This window comes from Cupressus sempervirens, chromosome 11 (assembly GCF_028749045.1).
Source record: "Cupressus sempervirens isolate cs-2001-9-10 chromosome 11, ASM2874904v1, whole genome shotgun sequence".
NCBI classification, from domain to species: domain Eukaryota; kingdom Viridiplantae; phylum Streptophyta; class Pinopsida; order Cupressales; family Cupressaceae; genus Cupressus; species Cupressus sempervirens.
Genome location: NC_143128.1, coordinates 106,622,363 through 106,641,460, shown reverse-complemented (window position 1 = coordinate 106,641,460; position 19,098 = coordinate 106,622,363). Strand labels below are relative to the sequence as shown.

Here is a 19,098-nt window from a genome sequence, read left to right as displayed (position 1 = left end):
TGATGATTTTAATTAACAATTTATAAATCTTGAATTGATGTTTTGGCGAGAATGGTGTTTTAAATGATTATAGGATGAAGACCGGAGAGAGAGGGGAAGCATTGCGAAACAAGGTCATCGGAAGGGGATGGTCATAAAGTTTAGTCATCAAAAATGACAGGTTTGACCTAAAAACCATCCTGGCAAGGTCATTAGGACTTGGCAACATATTCCATGGTGGAACCGCATGAGCTATAAGTAAAAACAATATATATTAAAACAATACAAAATAAACATAAGTTTTTACCTTTAAGAAATTATCAAATAATAATATCATTTAAATATTATTTTATTCTCTCAACTTGGATCATAGGTAAATAATTATAAAGTGACACCGTTACATTAAATTCATTAATCCAACAATGTCACCTTACCATTACGTACCTATAAACTTAATCAAGAAAATAAAACAAATATAAATAATATTAATTATTTAAAAACTCTTCATCTTCCTTCCTTTTCAATTTTTCCCTCCTCTTTATTTTCTTTTTAGCCGATTGATTAAAGATTCGAGTATGATCTTTGTAACTATTGGGTAGCCGTAAGGTCAGCTCAAATTTATATATGCAAACCTTTGTCGTGTATCGGCATTCAACCATGTATCCGGCCTTCTTCTCATACACGATTTTCTTCATCAAATTCCTTGCTCAGTTTACTGTGTCAACGGCACCCGATTTTGTTTTTACTTGCATCCATAACAATATCATTCACCATGGGATTCAAAGCAAAGAAGCGGATTAGAGACAAGTGAAAGCCTTCTCAAACTGCAGTAATAGTGTGTCATGTAAGGAGATGTTTTATTTTTCTTTTATTTACCTTTACTAATGCAGAGTCGGCAAACATTATAAGTTCCTTGTTACCAATATTCCTTGCAAGCATGGCGTCTTCCTTATGTTAAAGACCAAAAGAGAATTAAAGACCAAACGAATTCTCTTTTTAAAAGTCTGCTTTTATTTATATACTGAAGTAAGACAAAAACCACAATCAGTTACAATCCTTCTTATAATCCTCTAATTTCAGTCAACTGCCCTATACCAATGGTTTACATTCAAGTTTGCTACTCTTTTAGTATCTGAATGAATAACTTCTGAAGCTCTCTTAAGCTATCTTTCTAATTATTTTGTATTCTAATATAATGTCTGATAACTGAAAATGAGAGCACCAAGGAGTTCACCAGGCTAAATGCTAGAATATGGTGAAGAAGGTGCGAAGTATACAAATAAAGTTAATTTGAAGGCACCAAGGAATCACCGGATGGATGGCCTGATTATGGTGAGGAGGTGTAGATGAGCCTGTAACAAACAAGAATAATATCAGATAAAAATAATAATAATTTAATAAATACGATAGCTCATGCAAGTTCCACATGTGAATTAAGTTGTCAAGCTAAGTGGTGGAGATCGGGTTGTAAACCCACATTTTGAAATCCTTAGCCAGGGTGGAATTAGGTAGACTTGTCAGAACAATTGATCTTGTTGTTGTCCAAACACTTCAATTATTCCATCGAATAACTACTGGGACCTCAACCCACCTGGATACTCTGATGGCTGAATCAATGAACATCCCAAGCCCAACCTCGGGGTAGGGAAGGTCATTCTATTAAATTAGAACCTGTGGGGATAAGTAATGGTCCGCGGTTGGGAGGTTAAGCCTATGTCAATGCTTCTCCTCTCACCAAAGTCAGAGCTTGGACAACTAATTAAAGGAAGCTTCACAAATTTATCTGAATGTTCTTTTCACTTGTAAGTTTAATTATTTCTTTTCAATTTGAAAGTCATTTACTTAAAGATAGATAATACGTTAAGGTAGTTAGATGATCATATGTAATTAAATCTGAATTTCCGTTCAAGAATATCTATTAATTAGTTTGATTGAAATATAGAAATGGTTAAGTAATTACTTTCAGCTGATCAAGTAAATTAGAGGTTATTGTTATCTTTTTGTAATTCTTGACAGTTCAGTATTGTAATCAGATTTACTTCAGTTTAAACAGTTGTTGGAAAACCTTGTCTTGTGAATAAGAAATAGAAATCAGTTAGTTCTAGACTATAATTTAGTTAGTGAGAAACCGGATGTTACAATTACTCAGGTATTGCATCATCTTCCACAACCTTGAGAATATTTGGTTCACCATGAACAGCTGCATCTTCAGTACAGATATTAAATATCAAAAACAGACAAGCTAATTGAACATTTTCTTTTAGCAAAAACAATTATCATATATGATGTAGCTCACCGCCTATAGATAGAAAACATTTCTGACATCACAATTTGTGCCATTGTTATGAAAAAGGTTTATATGTGCTAGTACATCTCAGACTCAATTAAAAGAAATAAAAAGATACAATACTTAAAATCGGTGATTCGAATGCAAATGATAAAATATGACTATCCCTAATTAAGTGCCAATGATAAGCATGACACAATCAGTAACTCAAACCTTTATCTTGTTCCAAGTGATATTGGTCCATTGAAGACCCAAAGCATTCAAGACTTTTTCAGGGTGTACTTCACATGGACAACCTAACATTTATACTCTTAAGTTCAGATCCAACATAAAGAGATCCCACATGTCATGAAGAGCGACCACTGTCACCAAGCTAGTCAAGGTTCATGTATCTTAAGACTGGCCTAGAATGTACAAATTGTTTTGGTCAACAAGAAAGTAGAATTTCACCATTTAGAAATGGCTCAAAAAAAAGTTTGAACTAAATATAACAAAAGTACAAAATAAAACAATTAAATCAGGAGAAGTTGATTCTGTATGGGCCATATAAACATGCAATTTTCCTACTGTTGCAACTATTACTAGATGTAATTGTCTGTTTATTATAGTATTGACACAGTCATTACCTTCATTTCGGTCTGTGTTATACAAGGTTGCCCATCTGGATTACGAGACAGATGAACCTTCTGCCCCTGTATCTCCCCAGCACCAATCCATTCATTATGTACCTCTGGAATTGACCACATAGCTGTCATGTCTTCTGGATCAACCCAATCATCCCAGAATTTGATGCTAGGCGCCATTTGTAAAAAGCAGCCAATGATAAGTCTCCAGAATCAATAACTGGAGGGATTTGCTTGACAAACAATGGAACCTACAAGTTCATTTGCATACAATGGAAGCTGACCGAAATGAAAAGCTATCAGAAGAACCCATTTACTGGAATCATCACTGGAAAAAAAGGATGTCTTTCATCTGCTTCCAATCTTCTTTGCCAGCTATTACATGCCCTGGCTGCAAGAGCAACAAACAGTTACCAAAACTGTCAAAAAATAAATAAATAAATGTGTACAGATCACAGTGCATAAATGTTACAACTATCAACAACAACAATTTCAGCAAGTTATATGCTTATGGCAAGAATCTAATAGATCTCCTCAACCTCTCAGCCAAGTGGCACAAGGCCCTCTGGTCCTCTGCATCACCACTCTCCCTTCTTTATAAGCCGAGTTTTCCCAACTTAAGGAATATATTCATGCATTTTATAAATTTTGTAGGGATCCAAACTACCAAAGATAAAAGGAAAACATTCATTCATCAGAATCAAAACTGCAAAAGCATCCAAATGTTCATAAATGATACTGAAGGAAAAAAATGAATATGAAATTGCAGTGCATTCAGAGATTACATTTGTTAAACATAATGGATTTGAGACCTATGAAAAAGAAAAAGGCATCAGTGTGCTTATAACTTTCTCGATGCAATGTATCTTTGAAATTCATGGATTTTTCAATATGTTTTTATACATCACAAAACTTGTAACTCAAAAGTGAGAAAAGAGATAAAAAGAAAGGTGGCTTATAATTTCGTCAATGCAATGTTTCTTGAAATTCATGGATTTTTCAGGAGGTTTTTTATATTTATAATTATAAATCACAAAACTTTGAATACAAGAATCAAAAGCTCTAGAATCAGCTTAACACTTTGACATCCTGAATTGAAACAAAAAAGAAATGAAATAGAAACAAAAATACTGGAGAACATTGAGATGAGATGTTTGAAGACAACTAAATTACAGATTACAACACTATGAAACTGACTCCAGAATTTCACTAACCTTAAATTAAGATGAAAAAAGGACACAGTTATATTGAAGTTTTATGCACCATATCCTGATTTTTTAATGATTTTTGCTGCATCAAGAAGCCTTCATGTGTGTCATGGACCTAAGTTTTCCCTAATTCATCATTTTTGTTTAAGATCAATTAGAGTTTCAGCAAAGAAAAATTATTTTCTAAATGGTAATCCATGAGGATCCAGGCCATTGGATAACACTACAAATCTTGGGTGTTTCTCAACACTGGTCACAGTCTCATCAACAAGTTACTCGCCCCATTCAGCACCCACATGTCAACAAGTCCTTACTCATCTGTCATGGTTGTTCAACAATTGTGAACCATTGTGAACCATTGTGAAATGGACATGAAATGGTACAATTCAACCAATGCTTTATCTCCCATTTCTAAATAGTAATGTATATATTATTTCTTTATAGTTAGATAAAGATAATCTAGAAAAGCAAGACATAGATATCACACCTATTCTCACAAATATTGTATAGAACTTGCATAATAGAACTTTGGTGTGATAGTTTTACACATATTATCAACTGTCTTCTCTACTTACCTTGTTCAATTGCATTTTGTACATCTTTAAACTCCGTCATCCATAATTTTTTTGGACATACCCATAATAAACTCATTTGATGATGGTCACCGTTGGGTCTTCATCTAGGCCCCAAATCAATGGTGTCATAGCATACATATTTCATATATTCTAATTGGTATCATGGCAAATCTAAACTTCATATTCATCTGTGTAGCCACTTGCACAATGTTTGGTTATAACATGTTTAAGATGGAGACACGTGACCCTTTATGATACATTCCTGCACATCTAGGGGGAGACAATTTTTCTTTATTGAAACCAACTTTTAAAATCTCCAAAAAATGATAGAGGATACATTGTAAAGGTAATTCAAAGAATTGAACAAGAATCATCCACATGAATGAGCAGTATTTTTTTCGGTTTTTGCTCCTCGTTGAACAGGTCAAAACTCCTTCCAATTCCCATAAACAATTTGGTGGCAATATGCCATACAAGGGATAATCCAAGCATCCCTATGCTAGAAATAAAAATAGATGCAGAATTCATTAATAAGTTAATAACAAACTAAACCTAATGTGTTCATAATATGCAGTTAATCATTTCTCTGGCCAAGAAAATATTACATTTCCTCTTCTAAAAAGTGTCTTTATCCTTAAAGAAATGTTTGAATAATAACTAATTGACACATGAGAATGAGTAAAACACACTTGTAGATACATTGAATGGTTTCACAAAAGCACTCAAAGAAACTTATTATCCTACTCAAAATGATGATCACCCATACATTAAGTTCTCTCAATCTTGACAAGGCCAAGAATTTTTTTTGCAAGGATATTAATATATAAATGCATTTTATATTTCAATATCTAAATTAGGTGTTGAAGATTCAAAGCAAAATTTTGTTTGTAAGTAAAGGTCAAACTTGAAACTGCATATCCAATAAAATATGGATTTCCCTAAGATCCCTTCAGCTAAAGAAGCATATAGTTGTGCTTGCAAGTTTGAAGCAAAGGTCGAAGTCAAGACTAAGATTGAAGATTTTAAGTCTTGGATCAAGACTCAATTTTTTCTTTCCAAGAAAAATTCCAAACCAAGGAATGGCTCTCATTCTCAACTCCATGCACAAAAGAAGAAACAACAAAACATGATCAAAATATACAATCCAAGACTAGCAAGTATTGTGTAGTTCATACTTATAAGCAATCGTTCCATTGAAGAATTGTATCTTTAAGTAGTATGTACAACCACACAAGCACTATAGCACCAAACAATGAATAAGTCATTGTCGAATTGGAATCTCCTACTTTTGTTGATAACAGAAACATCTCTGCTTCCCTTCCACACACAAAAGAAGCAGAACTGTTGTTCTATTCTCAAATGCTAATCAATGATCAACCAATATGCTTCATCATTGACAACAAAAGTCAAAAGAGCATAATGTCTCGTAAAGCAATTCAAAGATTGAACATCCCACTCACCCCTCATCCACAACTGTACTCTATCACATGGTTCCTAGCAATATTTGAGAGATGCATCACTTATCAATGTCACCTAAAATACAATCCTTTGTGACAGCACTCCATCAAACATGTGTGATGTTTTACTCAGGCAATCATATCTTTAGCATCAATAATCAATTTATAAAGAAAATCCTAGAAACGTTATCATAAATTTCGGTGAGTCTAATAGGACATAACACAAGCTAGAATTATGGTAAGAAAATTTTCTTTTGATGTTGACACATAAACTTAAGAACATCTCGATTCCTTGCAACACCAATGTGTATTGCAATTTCCTCTGACAGAAACAACGAAGACCTCAAAGTTGAACTACAAGTTGGATGGACCTAAGGATATTTTTCAATCACCAAAGAAGGTGCCTATGCATTGTACATTAAGGTATGCTATTCATTTGATTCCTAGACTACCTACAATTAACACCTCTCTATAGAGAAAATTATTTCTAGAAGATGAAGAAATCAAGAGACAGTAAATCCATGAACCTATGGATAAAGGACACATCAAACCCAACTTATCACCTTGCAACATCCCAATTGTGCTTGCATTAAATATTGACATGTAGAGGATGTACATCAATTACAAAGCTCTAAACAAAATCACAATGACAAATCACTTTCCTCTTCCAAGCTGAGGGCATGTTGGACCAAGACCACAATGGGAAGTTCTTCACCAAAATTGACCTTAAGTTTGGACATTATCAAATTCCTGCCAAAACTATAGATATCTAGACTTAGAGGATAGCCTTCAAGGAAAAAGAAGATTTGTTTGAATGGAAAGTCATTCCTTTTGACTTAATGAATGCACCTACTACATTGGTGTGGATGATTCATGTCATTCTCAAGCCATTCACCACTTCATTTATTGAATTCAACATCCTAATCTTTAGCAAAATGTAGAATGAACATATATCTTGTAAAGAGCAAGAATTTGATAATTTGTGGACACATAAGTTTCATGCAAACATTGAAATTGATTATTTGCAAAATGGGAGAAACAAGACATGGGATACATAATAGATGCAAAAGGCATGCATGTGGACCCAAAGATTCAATTCATCTGAGAATGGCTACAACCAAAGAATCTCACAAAACTTATTGTGATTACCAAAATTCCTCATGAAATTTGTACTTGGTTTTTTCAGCTACTTGGCCTCTAAACCAAATACCAATGTTGTTGCTAAAGTGAAATTCATCTAGTCAACAACACAAGAATAATCATTCAAAGAATCAAAATGCAAACTATGATGTGTACTAGTAATTTTGCTATGAGGTCTTCAACATCCATTTGAGATTGAGATGATGCATATATATACAACATGGTCACCCAGTTGCTTACCCTAATGAAGCATTCACTACATCAATAAGTATTCCACTAGGATGTGTCCCCTCCACCAAATTCCCCACATTTTCAAGACGTTGCAATGACTTGGAGAGGGCATCCCTTGGTTTAGGGGCAGCTGAAGGACTCTAAGACAGAGCAAAGACATACCCAAACCCTGAGGACTCACAAAAAACTTATAAATAGCCATCTAACATGTAAGCCTCATTTCAAATCACTCCTATATTTAAAAAAACTAAGACTTGGTATTGCCAAAAACAAGTGACAAAATCGTGAAAATGGCATTCATTGTAAAGGCCCTTTTGGTTTTGAAAGCCTTGCTTTGCACTTGGTGGGGATGGCTCTGCCCCTTAGTCTCATCCTACATCGAAGAGGGAATGAAGAACTAGTGTCGACACTCATCCACACTAGTAAATCTACCTGCACGACGGGTATAGTCCCTTGGCCCTGCTAGGGGCTCTACCCAAACAAAGGGCACTACCACTATGAGGAGCACTGGTCTTCAATCCACAAACATCCACCTAACTTTGCTAATGTTCAATGCAATTATTGTCATGTTTTTATGTTTGGTCATTTAAAATTAACTTGGTATGACAACTTTTCATTCATAATTCTTACACTTATTCTTTACAAATCTTTTCATAACTAATTTTTCAAGTACTATATGTATGTGCACTACCCCCAAATGCCCTTTATAGTCCCCAGCATTAGGCCCTTGGTCCACTCGTTCCTCAAACAAATAATATGACAAGAAAGATGTAATGTCCCCTCTGTAATTTGCCCTAGAATCATGATTGCAATAAATTAGGGTTAGGGTTACATTCTACCAAGTAAGATATCATAAAAAGTGTGATCCTGAATGAATTGTGCAATCATAACATAAGAAAACTTCTATACACACACACACACTTCCAATTATTACAGTTAGACAAGATCACCTTGCATTCACATGATCAATATATTATACAAACACATTAGGGTTTGGAGGAAGAAATGTGATAGGTTTGTGTTAGTGTGTTTAATAGTTTAAATGTGTTGGTCTCTAGATCTTGGGTGGTTACCTATATAGCCAAATCTTACATGGTATCAAAGTTGTTAAAGTGTCATTGGGTAGTCTTTCTAATAGATTTGAGTGCAATATCTAGATAATTTTGGAGGGGTCCTCTTTATGGCTTTCTATTACAAGTCTCAATTAGAGCTTCATAGTGCAAATCTAAGGTCACATTAGATTCAATTAGTTCAAAAAACCCAAGATTATTTTTTGTTTCATCTAAATTGGACTCTCGAGTGCAAATCTATATGCATTTGAAGTTTGGATGTGTAGCATTGATTTAAGTGGCAAACGATTTTCAAATAGTATTATCTTCGTCATCCGAGCTTCTTTTTTGTGAGCATTTTTTCTGTTCTAAGAGAGAATTTTGTGCTCTTTTCAATGGTGGAGTTTTCTGATTTCAATGCTGAAATTGTTCAAAAAAATGAGGAATTATCATTTTTGCAACTTCCAACACCTTCTTCAGGCTCATATGTACTCCATTTCAAGTTTGAATTATTTTTTAAATGCAAGATTTTTTCTATACTTCAAAGTGGTGCTATTAGTTTGTAATGATTGTGATAAAAAAAATCGTAATTTCAGCAAATTACTTTATTTAGCTTAATTTTGCAATTGTAATGCATAGATTTATTTTGGTCTTATGCATAGTGATCTAAGACTATTATAGACAACATGAAGCATTTGTAAAGTTGAAAGAAAAAAGGATTAAAAAATTATGTCTATTATTTAATGATCTTTTTCATAATAAAATATCTTAAATAAATCAAGTTTTTTGAAAACAAAATTCATCTCAAATAGCAAATTTAGGAACACAAATTTGTCCACCCTATAATGTAATGTCCCCTAATTGGTAGCCATGAGGGCACTTGTTCTCTTTTACCTTGCATCATTCCAATCAAAGGGCATTATGAACAATATTCTACAAGGCAATTCTTTGATGACACCATCTTCATGTTTCCAAATTTGCATAATTGTGCCAATACTATAATCTCTTTGAAATAGGCTACCTTGTTTACTCAAAATTTGCCTCAGAACAAAAAGAAAACACTTTTTCTTTTCCAAATTAAAGTTCAAATGCAAAGATGCTTTTCTAGATTCAAACAAGAGAAATATAAGCACAAGACATTACTGGACTTGCATAGATAGGTTATCACCAAGTCAACAATTCTCAAAAAATACTCACCCATCTTAGAAATTCTAAGGACACAATTTTACAAGTGTTTCTTATTTTTATAAATTGTTAACATATATTCCTGCATTATTGAGCCTTCATTGTTCAGTAGAATTCTAAAATACGAATGCCTAACCTTGACCACCTATAACTGCAAGGAAGATTCACTGCATATTCTCATTTGGCTGCCTAGGAGGATCACCAACGATTTCCTAACTCATCTTGTTCAGTTACAAGAGCGTGCCCTATAAAGGCCATCGTGTTTCTTGAGCCCTAACAAAAGTTTCCACACATCGGTTGCCTCCCTATAGCAACCACAATCAAGTATGCAACAACAGTATTGAACTATTAAAGTTACCTTCACACCAAATAACCCGAAATATTCATTCTTGAAGTGTTCCAAAACGTTGCCTTCAACAAACATCCATTCTTCTTTGATGCAGAGGTATCTCATCCAAACAAGATCAAACAAATAAATCAACTTATCTATCCAAATATGGTATTCAAACTCCAAGGTTAACTTGTCTATCCCTCTTCACAAGATTCCACCCAAGCACAAACTTGGCTCCATGACACCTTCTAAGGTTTAAACATACCTTATTTATCATGTTCCAATAGACTGTACCCACCCATCCAACTTGTTTATCAATAAACTCTCACCCATGCACTAACTAGGCCTAATCCTAGTAGCCCTTCAAATCCGGTATTTCACACTTGCCACAAAACTTTCCCAAAACAACAAACAAATTGCATATTTTGATGCCCTTTTCAAAATTATACAATGTATCCCAAAATCAACTATGACTCTTTTGGACTGATTCTACAAACCAATACGCTGCAACTCTAAAATTAGGCCAAACTAGCCGAAATTTACAAAAGAACTATACAAAAAAATTATGACCAGAACCCCAATGAGTAGCATTGAGTTATGATCCCAAACTAAGGATTTTCTAGGTTTTAATTGTTGTCATGCTCATTTGTTTTCCCAACTCACATACTTTCACTTCTAGGCCTTAAATTTTAAAACCAAGGGTTTTCTCAAAATGTTCTCTACTAGCACTTTTGAACTCAAACCAAAGTTGATTCACCATTCATTCATCATATCTAAGCATATTCCAACATAAAAGTCAAATCTCTCAGACCTTCACCATAGCACCATTTATGCACCCTTAATACCATCCAAATTTCATTCTAGGGCATCAACCATTCTATAAGGAACGTTGGCTACAAAAAGTAGAATAGCGCTTTAATCCATAATGACTCTCAAACCCTTACAAATAGCCAAACATTGTCTACAGGACAGTCAATAAATGAACAATAAAATGAATTGAGAAACCTTTCAATTGGATTGAAACATTTATGAATCTCCTGTCAGGACGTTATGGAATAAAGTACTAACAAACTTATGAATGATAAACACAAAAATTTTGACAAATACTGCAAGAAATCTGAATTTCTTTATTATCGGATCTGAACTAATACATTCTCCTCGTGCTCAATTGTAAGTTCTAAAGCTTCATATACTCATGCCAATGTATTGCATCCATTCTTCTCACAGAAAACCCGATCACAACCTCCCAAACTATCAAAACCACCCAAAACCACCATTAGACCAACTAGCTGTTATAATTTGAAATTTTGAATTTGTTAACCTTAATCCCTTAACCACTAGGGCCTTTCTACTTACTCAAAGGCTAGTTTGGCCTTAATACATCAAATATACATAGAAACAATTATTCAAACCCGTAATGCTTCGTTACTACACCTATTAAATAATTAGTCCTATTACCCTTACTAGGTTCATTAGGACTTACGCCTCTGTTGCTCAATCTATTACATCCTTGTGACATAAAAGGCTTAATTACAACAAATTTGACCCTCATATACCTTTAATTACATATTTCATGCCTTGATGGCATAATAGACCCCTTGGATCCATTAGGTGCTTCTACACCATCTCTCATGACTAGTGATTGTTCACATGAGTTGTGCGATCTCTACACTTTGACCTAGACGAAATCATTCTTCATCAATAAACTCAATGCTCCACAACATGTGCAAATCGACTACATCAACATCCCTCTAAAACAATGCCTTCGACCACTATTCTCACACAAGACCGTAGTAGTTCAAACCCAACATACATTCTTTATTAGCATCCCTCTCAAACATTGAGATACATGTTGGGGGGGAATGATTGTCAATTGTTTATTCACTACGTTCCCCAGGGACGCATTCCCCCCCACAAAAAAAAAAAAGAAACACCTAAGAGTGAAACAAGGACGTCCCCCTGATAGTGGAACAGGTATGGGATGTCCCCAAGTCATCCCCAATTTCTCAAAAAAGTGAGAAAATTTCTCGGAAACTCGAGGATGGATGACCAAAAGTATGGGGATATACAAACATCCCTGAGACGAAAGGGGACATAACAGGGGACATCCCAAACTTTTGGACACCAAAATAAAAAAGATAAAGATTTAAACATGATTTCTTTTTAGCATGAACTTGGGCATCTAATGGGGCCTGCCTCCCCTCTTGCCCTAAAAGGTTAAAAACGACCACATAAGGCTATTTTTGACATTTGTTTTGTTTTGCATATGAAGTTTGAGTTTATAGCAGCAAGTTGGGGTTTTCATTTTGCAAGAGGAAGTGATTTGTTTGATTCCAAGAGCTTGTGTAGGAGTTTGAGCTTCCTCTATTGTGCACCAAGTAAGTATGAAAGTAGTTATGCTTACATTTTCCATTTTTTAAATAGATTTGCAACTTGAAAGAGTCTTTTTTTTTACCATTGTTTCAATTCATATTTTTATTGTATATTTAAATCTCAAAACAAAGCACAATGAGCAAAAATGGAAGTACTAGTAGTAGTTGTGGTGATGAGGAATATGTGGTTAGGGGTGATATTGCTAGTTGTGGGAGTTGGAAAGAAGCTGAGTCTAAAACTGATTTATTTAAATGCCCTTCCACCATCATTAGGGATTATGCAGAGGGTCATTTCAATAGGAAAAAAACCTCTTCTCCCATCTGTCATACTTGCAACAAATTAAAAAGAATGCAGGAGGGACTTGGGTGTGGGATTGTCATGTTCGCCTTGATGATTTTAGGCGTAGCTATACAAGGGTGAAGTCACACTTTTTAGGTGTCGCATGCCACAGAATCAAAGCTTATTCTAAGTTGATTGATAAGGAGAGATTAGAATGCCAAAGATTGCACTTAGAGGTTGAAATGGGTGGGAGGGGGGAATTTGACACTGATATCACTATCTATTCACTCACAATCATCTAGGCATATGTCATTTTCCATTGGTACTAATGGAAGCCCTACTGAGCCTAGAGGGAAGAGGAAGATGGGTACTGGTGAGAAAGGCTTCGCGGAAAGTATGTTTAATGCACAGGAAAAGGAAGCTTGTAAGGCATCCATTAGTACATTCTTTGTTGGTAATGATATCTGCGGCCTGTTCCACTTATTTTATACAACTAGTGAAAGATATATTGACTATGAATCCCTCATTTGTAACCCTTGGTGAGCATAAGCCACAAACCACCATCTTAAATAATGAGTACTCTAAGGATGTTTTGTTGTTTGAGGATATGAAATGTACTTGGGTTAGGACGGGCTGCCCTATCGTGATGGATGGGTGAACTTATGTTAGACATCAACCACTCATCAATATCATTGGCACATTCCTTGTTAGCTCTTTATCTTTTGAAAGTCATAGACTGCTCAAGAAAGGGTAAAGATGTAGAGTTCCAGTTCACCATATTGAGGGATGCCATAGAGGAGGTTGGATTGGCTAATGTAGTACACGTGATCACAAATTTTGTACATGTGTGCAAATCAACCGGTTTGATGGTAGAGGGTGCTTAAAAGCACATCTTTTAGACCCCTTGTTGTGTTCATGCATTGGAAAATGCATTGAAGGACATAGGTAAGACTGATTGGGTGAAACAGATGGTGTTAGAAGCTAGAGAAGTGGAAATGTTTATATGCAACCACCACACTTCACTTGCTCTGATCAGGTCCTTCTCTAAGAAGAAGTTCCTCAAACCAGCCGAGACAAGGTATGTCAATTTTAAGTAAAGTTTAGTTTTCTTTATGTTTATTTTAATCTTTACAAACTTACATGTGATGTGTTTAATGAGTAACTTTGTTTTAATTTATAATTGTCTGTATAGGTATTGCACAAAATTCCTCTTGATGGAGAGGATGATTGAGGTGCATAAGGCACTCCAATCGATGGCAATGAATCCAAAGAGGGCACGATGCTCCAATTCTAAGTCCTCTGTAGGAAAAGTGGTGAAGCAAAGGATCCTTGATGACAGTTGGTGATCCACAATGAAGTAAGTTGTTGATTTTTGAATTAAAGGTTAGTCTTTTGCTTGCTGATTTTCATACTAACTTAAAATATCTAATTCTGATTTTAATTTTTGTTTGCATCTTACAGATATATTTTCTTTGTCATAGCACCCATTTTAGATGTCATTATATATGTTAATACTGACACTACTAGTCTTGGAGAAATATATGAGACTTTTGACACCATGTTGGGGAAGATAACAAAAATTGTTGCAGCAAAGGATCCTACATTAGGGCTTTATGAGGAGTATATTAGGCCTATTGTAATGCAGAGGTGGAACATAATGAATACCCCGCTTCAAATGGAAGCCTTTGCTCTAAATCCCAAATGGTATGCAGAGTTCGATGAAGGGGCCTTCCATGTGATGATCCTGAGGTATTGGATGGCTTCAAAAGAGCCATTGATAAGATGTACTCAGCTCAAGAGGCCTCTACTCTTTGTACACAATTCCTTGACTTCACCAACCTTCATATCCCAAATTTGAGTAAGCTACAAGCAAGGTTAGATAGAGCAGTTTTGGCACAGAGAGATCCTATTGGAAGGTGGACCTGGCATGGGAGAGATACACTAGAGTTAATAATACTTGCCACTTGCCTCCTTGCACAGGTTGCTAGTTCCTCAGCTACAGAGAGGAATTGGTCGACGTATTCATTTATCCACTCCATCAAGAGAAATAGGTTTAACTCAAAATGTGCAAAAAAGATAGTGGCAATGCATCATGCTCTTCGACTTGCAAATCATTAGACTCCAAAGTATAGGCAAACTTCACCTTTGCAGTGGGATGTTGAGCCTAAGGATGTGGCCCAGGTAGATGAGGATGAGACAAAACCAAGATTGGTTGGGGTTACATTGGATGAGACTACACTTCCTATAGAGCATGATAGTGGGGATGAGGACTCTGATTTTGATGCCACAGGTGCTTTGTTTGCCTATATTTTAGTTTATGTGTTGAACTTGAACATGATGATGAAACATTATGGCAGCCCTGTAGCCTTTGGGCATATTTCAACTTCCAGATTTCTGTGACATTGTTCATTGCTAAACTTATATTTTTGTTCACATATTGATATGCATATTGACAATTGAGTATTAAATCAGTTATTTTTTCCTAGATGGCATTGAAATGGTGTATGTTAAGGTACTATAATGTTTAAATGACATGCTTTGTCCTTAGTTTCATATGAATAACATGTATATTTGCAAATGCCAGTGTATATTTTAAAAAATTCCCTATATTTATATAGCTGTCCCCATTTGTACAAGATGGATTTCAGATAAGCATATTTTATATTCTACTATATGCGAGCATACAATCAAGCATCATCTATTTATGCATAAACTATATGTCTGTGTGTGTGTGTGTGTATGTATATATGTGTGTGTGTGTGTGTCTATACTACAAGTGATTGTGCGAATGAGAGTCCTCAGAAGGGCAGATCTGAAATATTATCAGACTTTTGTATTTTCCCTGATTTGAAGATTAATGCCTTATTTGCTATTGGACTTCAATGAGTCGATCCTAGATTTATTTTTTGTTGGGTTGAATACTTCAATCTTCTTGATTGACCTACCTTGATGTAATTGTATTTTCTTGCTCATTGTTTCCAATCTGTTGAATGTGTCTTGGTATGATTGTACTTGTATTATTGTTCAATGCCTTCCTTTCACCACAGACCTCTGTATTTATATCCCATTATTCCTTTGAGGAGAAGCAATCCTTGTGAAGAGACATGCCTCTTGTTTAATCGCTAATTAACCATTTTTTAATTTTCCTTGATTGCACCTTTTCATGCTTTATTAACAATTTTAATTATCTCAAAGGTTGCTCATTTGTTATACTTGATCACTGTTCATCATTACTTTGATCATTGGTTTGTTCTCAAGATTGCTGCCTTTATTTTACTGCCCCATTACTTTCTATTCTTCCTGTTTATGTTAAAGGTCTCTTTTGAGGCAGGGGCATGACAAAACACAGACATCAAAAACTTGTTCTCATAGATATCATGCATAACTATAATAATGAATCTTCTTTTATAGCTCCACACATAGTGTGATTTATTTTACTATGGTTCCTTGTTAAATTAAATTTTGCATATCTTTGTCCTCTATCATCTACAAATTAATTCTAGAATAACTTGATTAAGTCCATTTAGTTGGACTGTCCATGGAGTCTTTGCCCAGGCTCTAGATCAAATAAACACACACCACCCATAGATGTGTTGGCATATATGTAGCGTCCATTGTCACTACATCCACATTGTTGCTAATCAACTTGATATGACATTCACATTGCATGCTGTCCTCCACGGTGTTGAGAGTCATCTTGTTGTGACATCAATCACAATGTTGTGAATCACCTTGCGCATTGTTGTGACACATCTTGTTGCAATAGCCACCTCGTTTTGATTCCCCTTGTCTAGCACTTGCCTAGTTGTAAGTCACCTTGCTATAGTTGTAGGCATGCCTGCATTGTTGTGGCACGCCCACCTCATTGCAAGTTGCTTTGTTACAGTCACCACCTTGTCGTGAGTTGCTTCTCCTCAATTTTGTGTAGTGAAAACTTGCACTAGACATGCTATATACCATTAATGTTCTAATTTACCATTACAACGCAATCCGTGGAACTTTAACAGGCTTAATGCACCACAAACAAAAATTGATAAAAACAAGAGTAAGGGGTAATCACAAGAATAGCTCTATGCAGTTGAGCCAGAAGCTTATCCTACGAATGATGCGAGTCGAGACACAACTTACACACTGTTAAAAATGTAATTACAGTGCTTTACAATTCTGCATTGGTAACATAAACTTTGCAAAATAAACGGGCTATAAAAATTTAGTACTTTTGAATTGACTTCAGATCCTGGCTCAATTTAAGATTATAAACTGACACAATTGCAAAAAAGCTATTAAAGCACGCCACCAAAGATTCCCAAAAACATGCCACACTAGAGAAAACACCAAATCAAAAATTCATATCTGTTACAGTTCTATTAAATTATTGAACACAAAGCTATCTAAAGAAAACGAAAAATGCAAATAGATGTAAATTCGAATTTCAAAAATAACGTGAAATTAAGAGCTCAACCAATTGAATTTATAATTTACGCACACATCCACACAAAACAAAAGCATGCAGCCAAATTACCAAAAAAAATTTAAAATTTAGCATTAATAATTCCAAATCAAAAAATGTAGCGTACCAGTATCACCGTAAGATCTTTCCACAAACCATTAGCAGAGCTCTGCTTTGAAATATCCACATAACTTTTCTACGATCGTTAGAGACATTACCACAAAATAATCTAGAAACCTTTTGAAACCTCTAGAATTTTTATAGCCTTTTAAAAGCACGTCGAATTCAAGAAACCCTAGTTTGATTTGTTATCAGTGTGTTTCGCCTTGTAAGAGGCTTCGCAGAAGAAGAACAATATTCCCGGCGGAAGCGTCAGAGGATTGCGCTCCTCAGCGCTTATAAATAATTTTCTGATGCGTCAGCTACCGGTATACCAGTGTCGGGAACTAAAACCGCCTGTAAACAGCGGAAATCAAACGGCCTTGTATTTCTGAAAGTGGTTTCCCATTATTATATGCACTGTGGCGTACTTTTAATTTTTCGACTGATTTGTTTCGTGTGTTCGAAGATTGAGCTGAACGACACGTCGCGTCCCCATAATTTGTTCTTGCCACGTCAGATTGAGGTTTATTGATGGAAACTCCACGTCGTATATAAGTAGTTGAGTGATACGTCCCATCAAGAAGGTTTTTTTGATGCCACGTCACCTTTTGAACGAACCACGTCAGCCTTTAGTTGGTGCTACTTTTCTTTCGTAACGTCGAAATTAAATAAAACTAAATTGCCACTTTTAGTATGGGTTATGTATACTTTTAGGAATTCTCCAAATGAATTCGAGAGGTACACTTTTTAAAATAAAAATATATTTTTTAATTGAAAAAAAATTAAAATTTTAAAAAAGAAAATTCTTTGACCGAATGATAAAACTTAAATGTTTTTTTTTTCTTCCGTATGCACTGAATAAAAGTGTTGCTTTGTCCATTTTAATTGACTTAGGAAAAGAATATTTCTTTGGATCAATTTGAGATTAGTTAAAATGCTAGTTTATTTTATTTTATTAAATTTTGTATGTTCAATCTATTTGTTAAACATAAGTAAATGAGTTTGACTCAAGAACTATATAGTGAAATATTAATAGTAATATCACAATTTAACTTTTGTGAAAAATATCTCCTATTTATCAAATCTATTTAAATTAAATTATTATTTTTTAAGTCTTTTAATTATTATGTAAAATAAAAAGGTGATTTTGTAATATTTGACTTTTCTTAATTTATATTTAGTTGACTAGTATGGGATGTCAATACACAAACCTTAAGTTCTTCAATATTGCACTTCATTATATTAAATTTAAAAGTTATAGACATTCTTGTAGTACAAATTCTCCATCAAAGAATTTATGCTAAAAAAGTGTATAAGTCTCATTTAACCTACTTTAGTTAATAATCAAAAAATGCTATAAAGATATATCATGTCATGAGTTGTGAATGAGTTTATTAATGCCGTCTTCACCACATTATCTTCATATGTTTAAAAAATATCTTAAATTGTTAACAGAGATTTTTGGATTTGATTGTGTGTATGCTTTTAACTTCTTCATTAACAATTATGATGGATTATGGAAATTCGATATCTCTAATTGGCTTTCAGTCCACCAAAAGGATAATAAGTAGTAAGAAGTAGAAGACATGCTTAAGTTTCAAATAATAAGTGATCGAAATTATGAGTCTCTCAAGAATAGGGTTGTAGAGAATGTATCCTCATTTGTTCAAAAATGTATTATATCCTAAATCTTATAGTTTTATTGTAGTTTTTATATGGTTTGCACCTCAACTCCAAAGAGTGAGTAGGTGATAATATGTAACAATATAATAAATGAATCAACAAGGAAGAAAAACTATGAAAGAATCTCAATGGAGATGGGTATTGCT

At 34.6% G+C, this 19,098-nt stretch overlaps 1 protein-coding gene across 2 annotated transcripts in view; it reads right to left on the bottom strand.

Moving 5' to 3' along the window:
* LOC149528437 (transglycosylase) overlaps nt 1-17,540 on the bottom strand; it is a 99,093-nt gene extending 81,553 nt beyond the window's left edge. The window contains exons 1-3 of one of the 2 annotated variants that reach the window (XM_089811881.1): nt 17,295-17,540; nt 3,429-3,552; nt 2,893-3,280 (exon numbers count right to left, since the gene is read on the bottom strand). In XM_089811881.1, coding sequence (XP_089668007.1) covers nt 2,893-3,069 — 177 coding nt within the window. In that variant the 5' untranslated portion in view covers nt 3,070-3,280; nt 3,429-3,552; nt 17,295-17,540. The remainder of the gene's footprint in view (nt 1-2,892; nt 3,281-3,428; nt 3,553-17,294) is intronic. The other variant, XM_089811880.1, reaches the window with a different exon arrangement.
* Nucleotides 17,541-19,098: the final 1,558 nt, after the last annotated feature.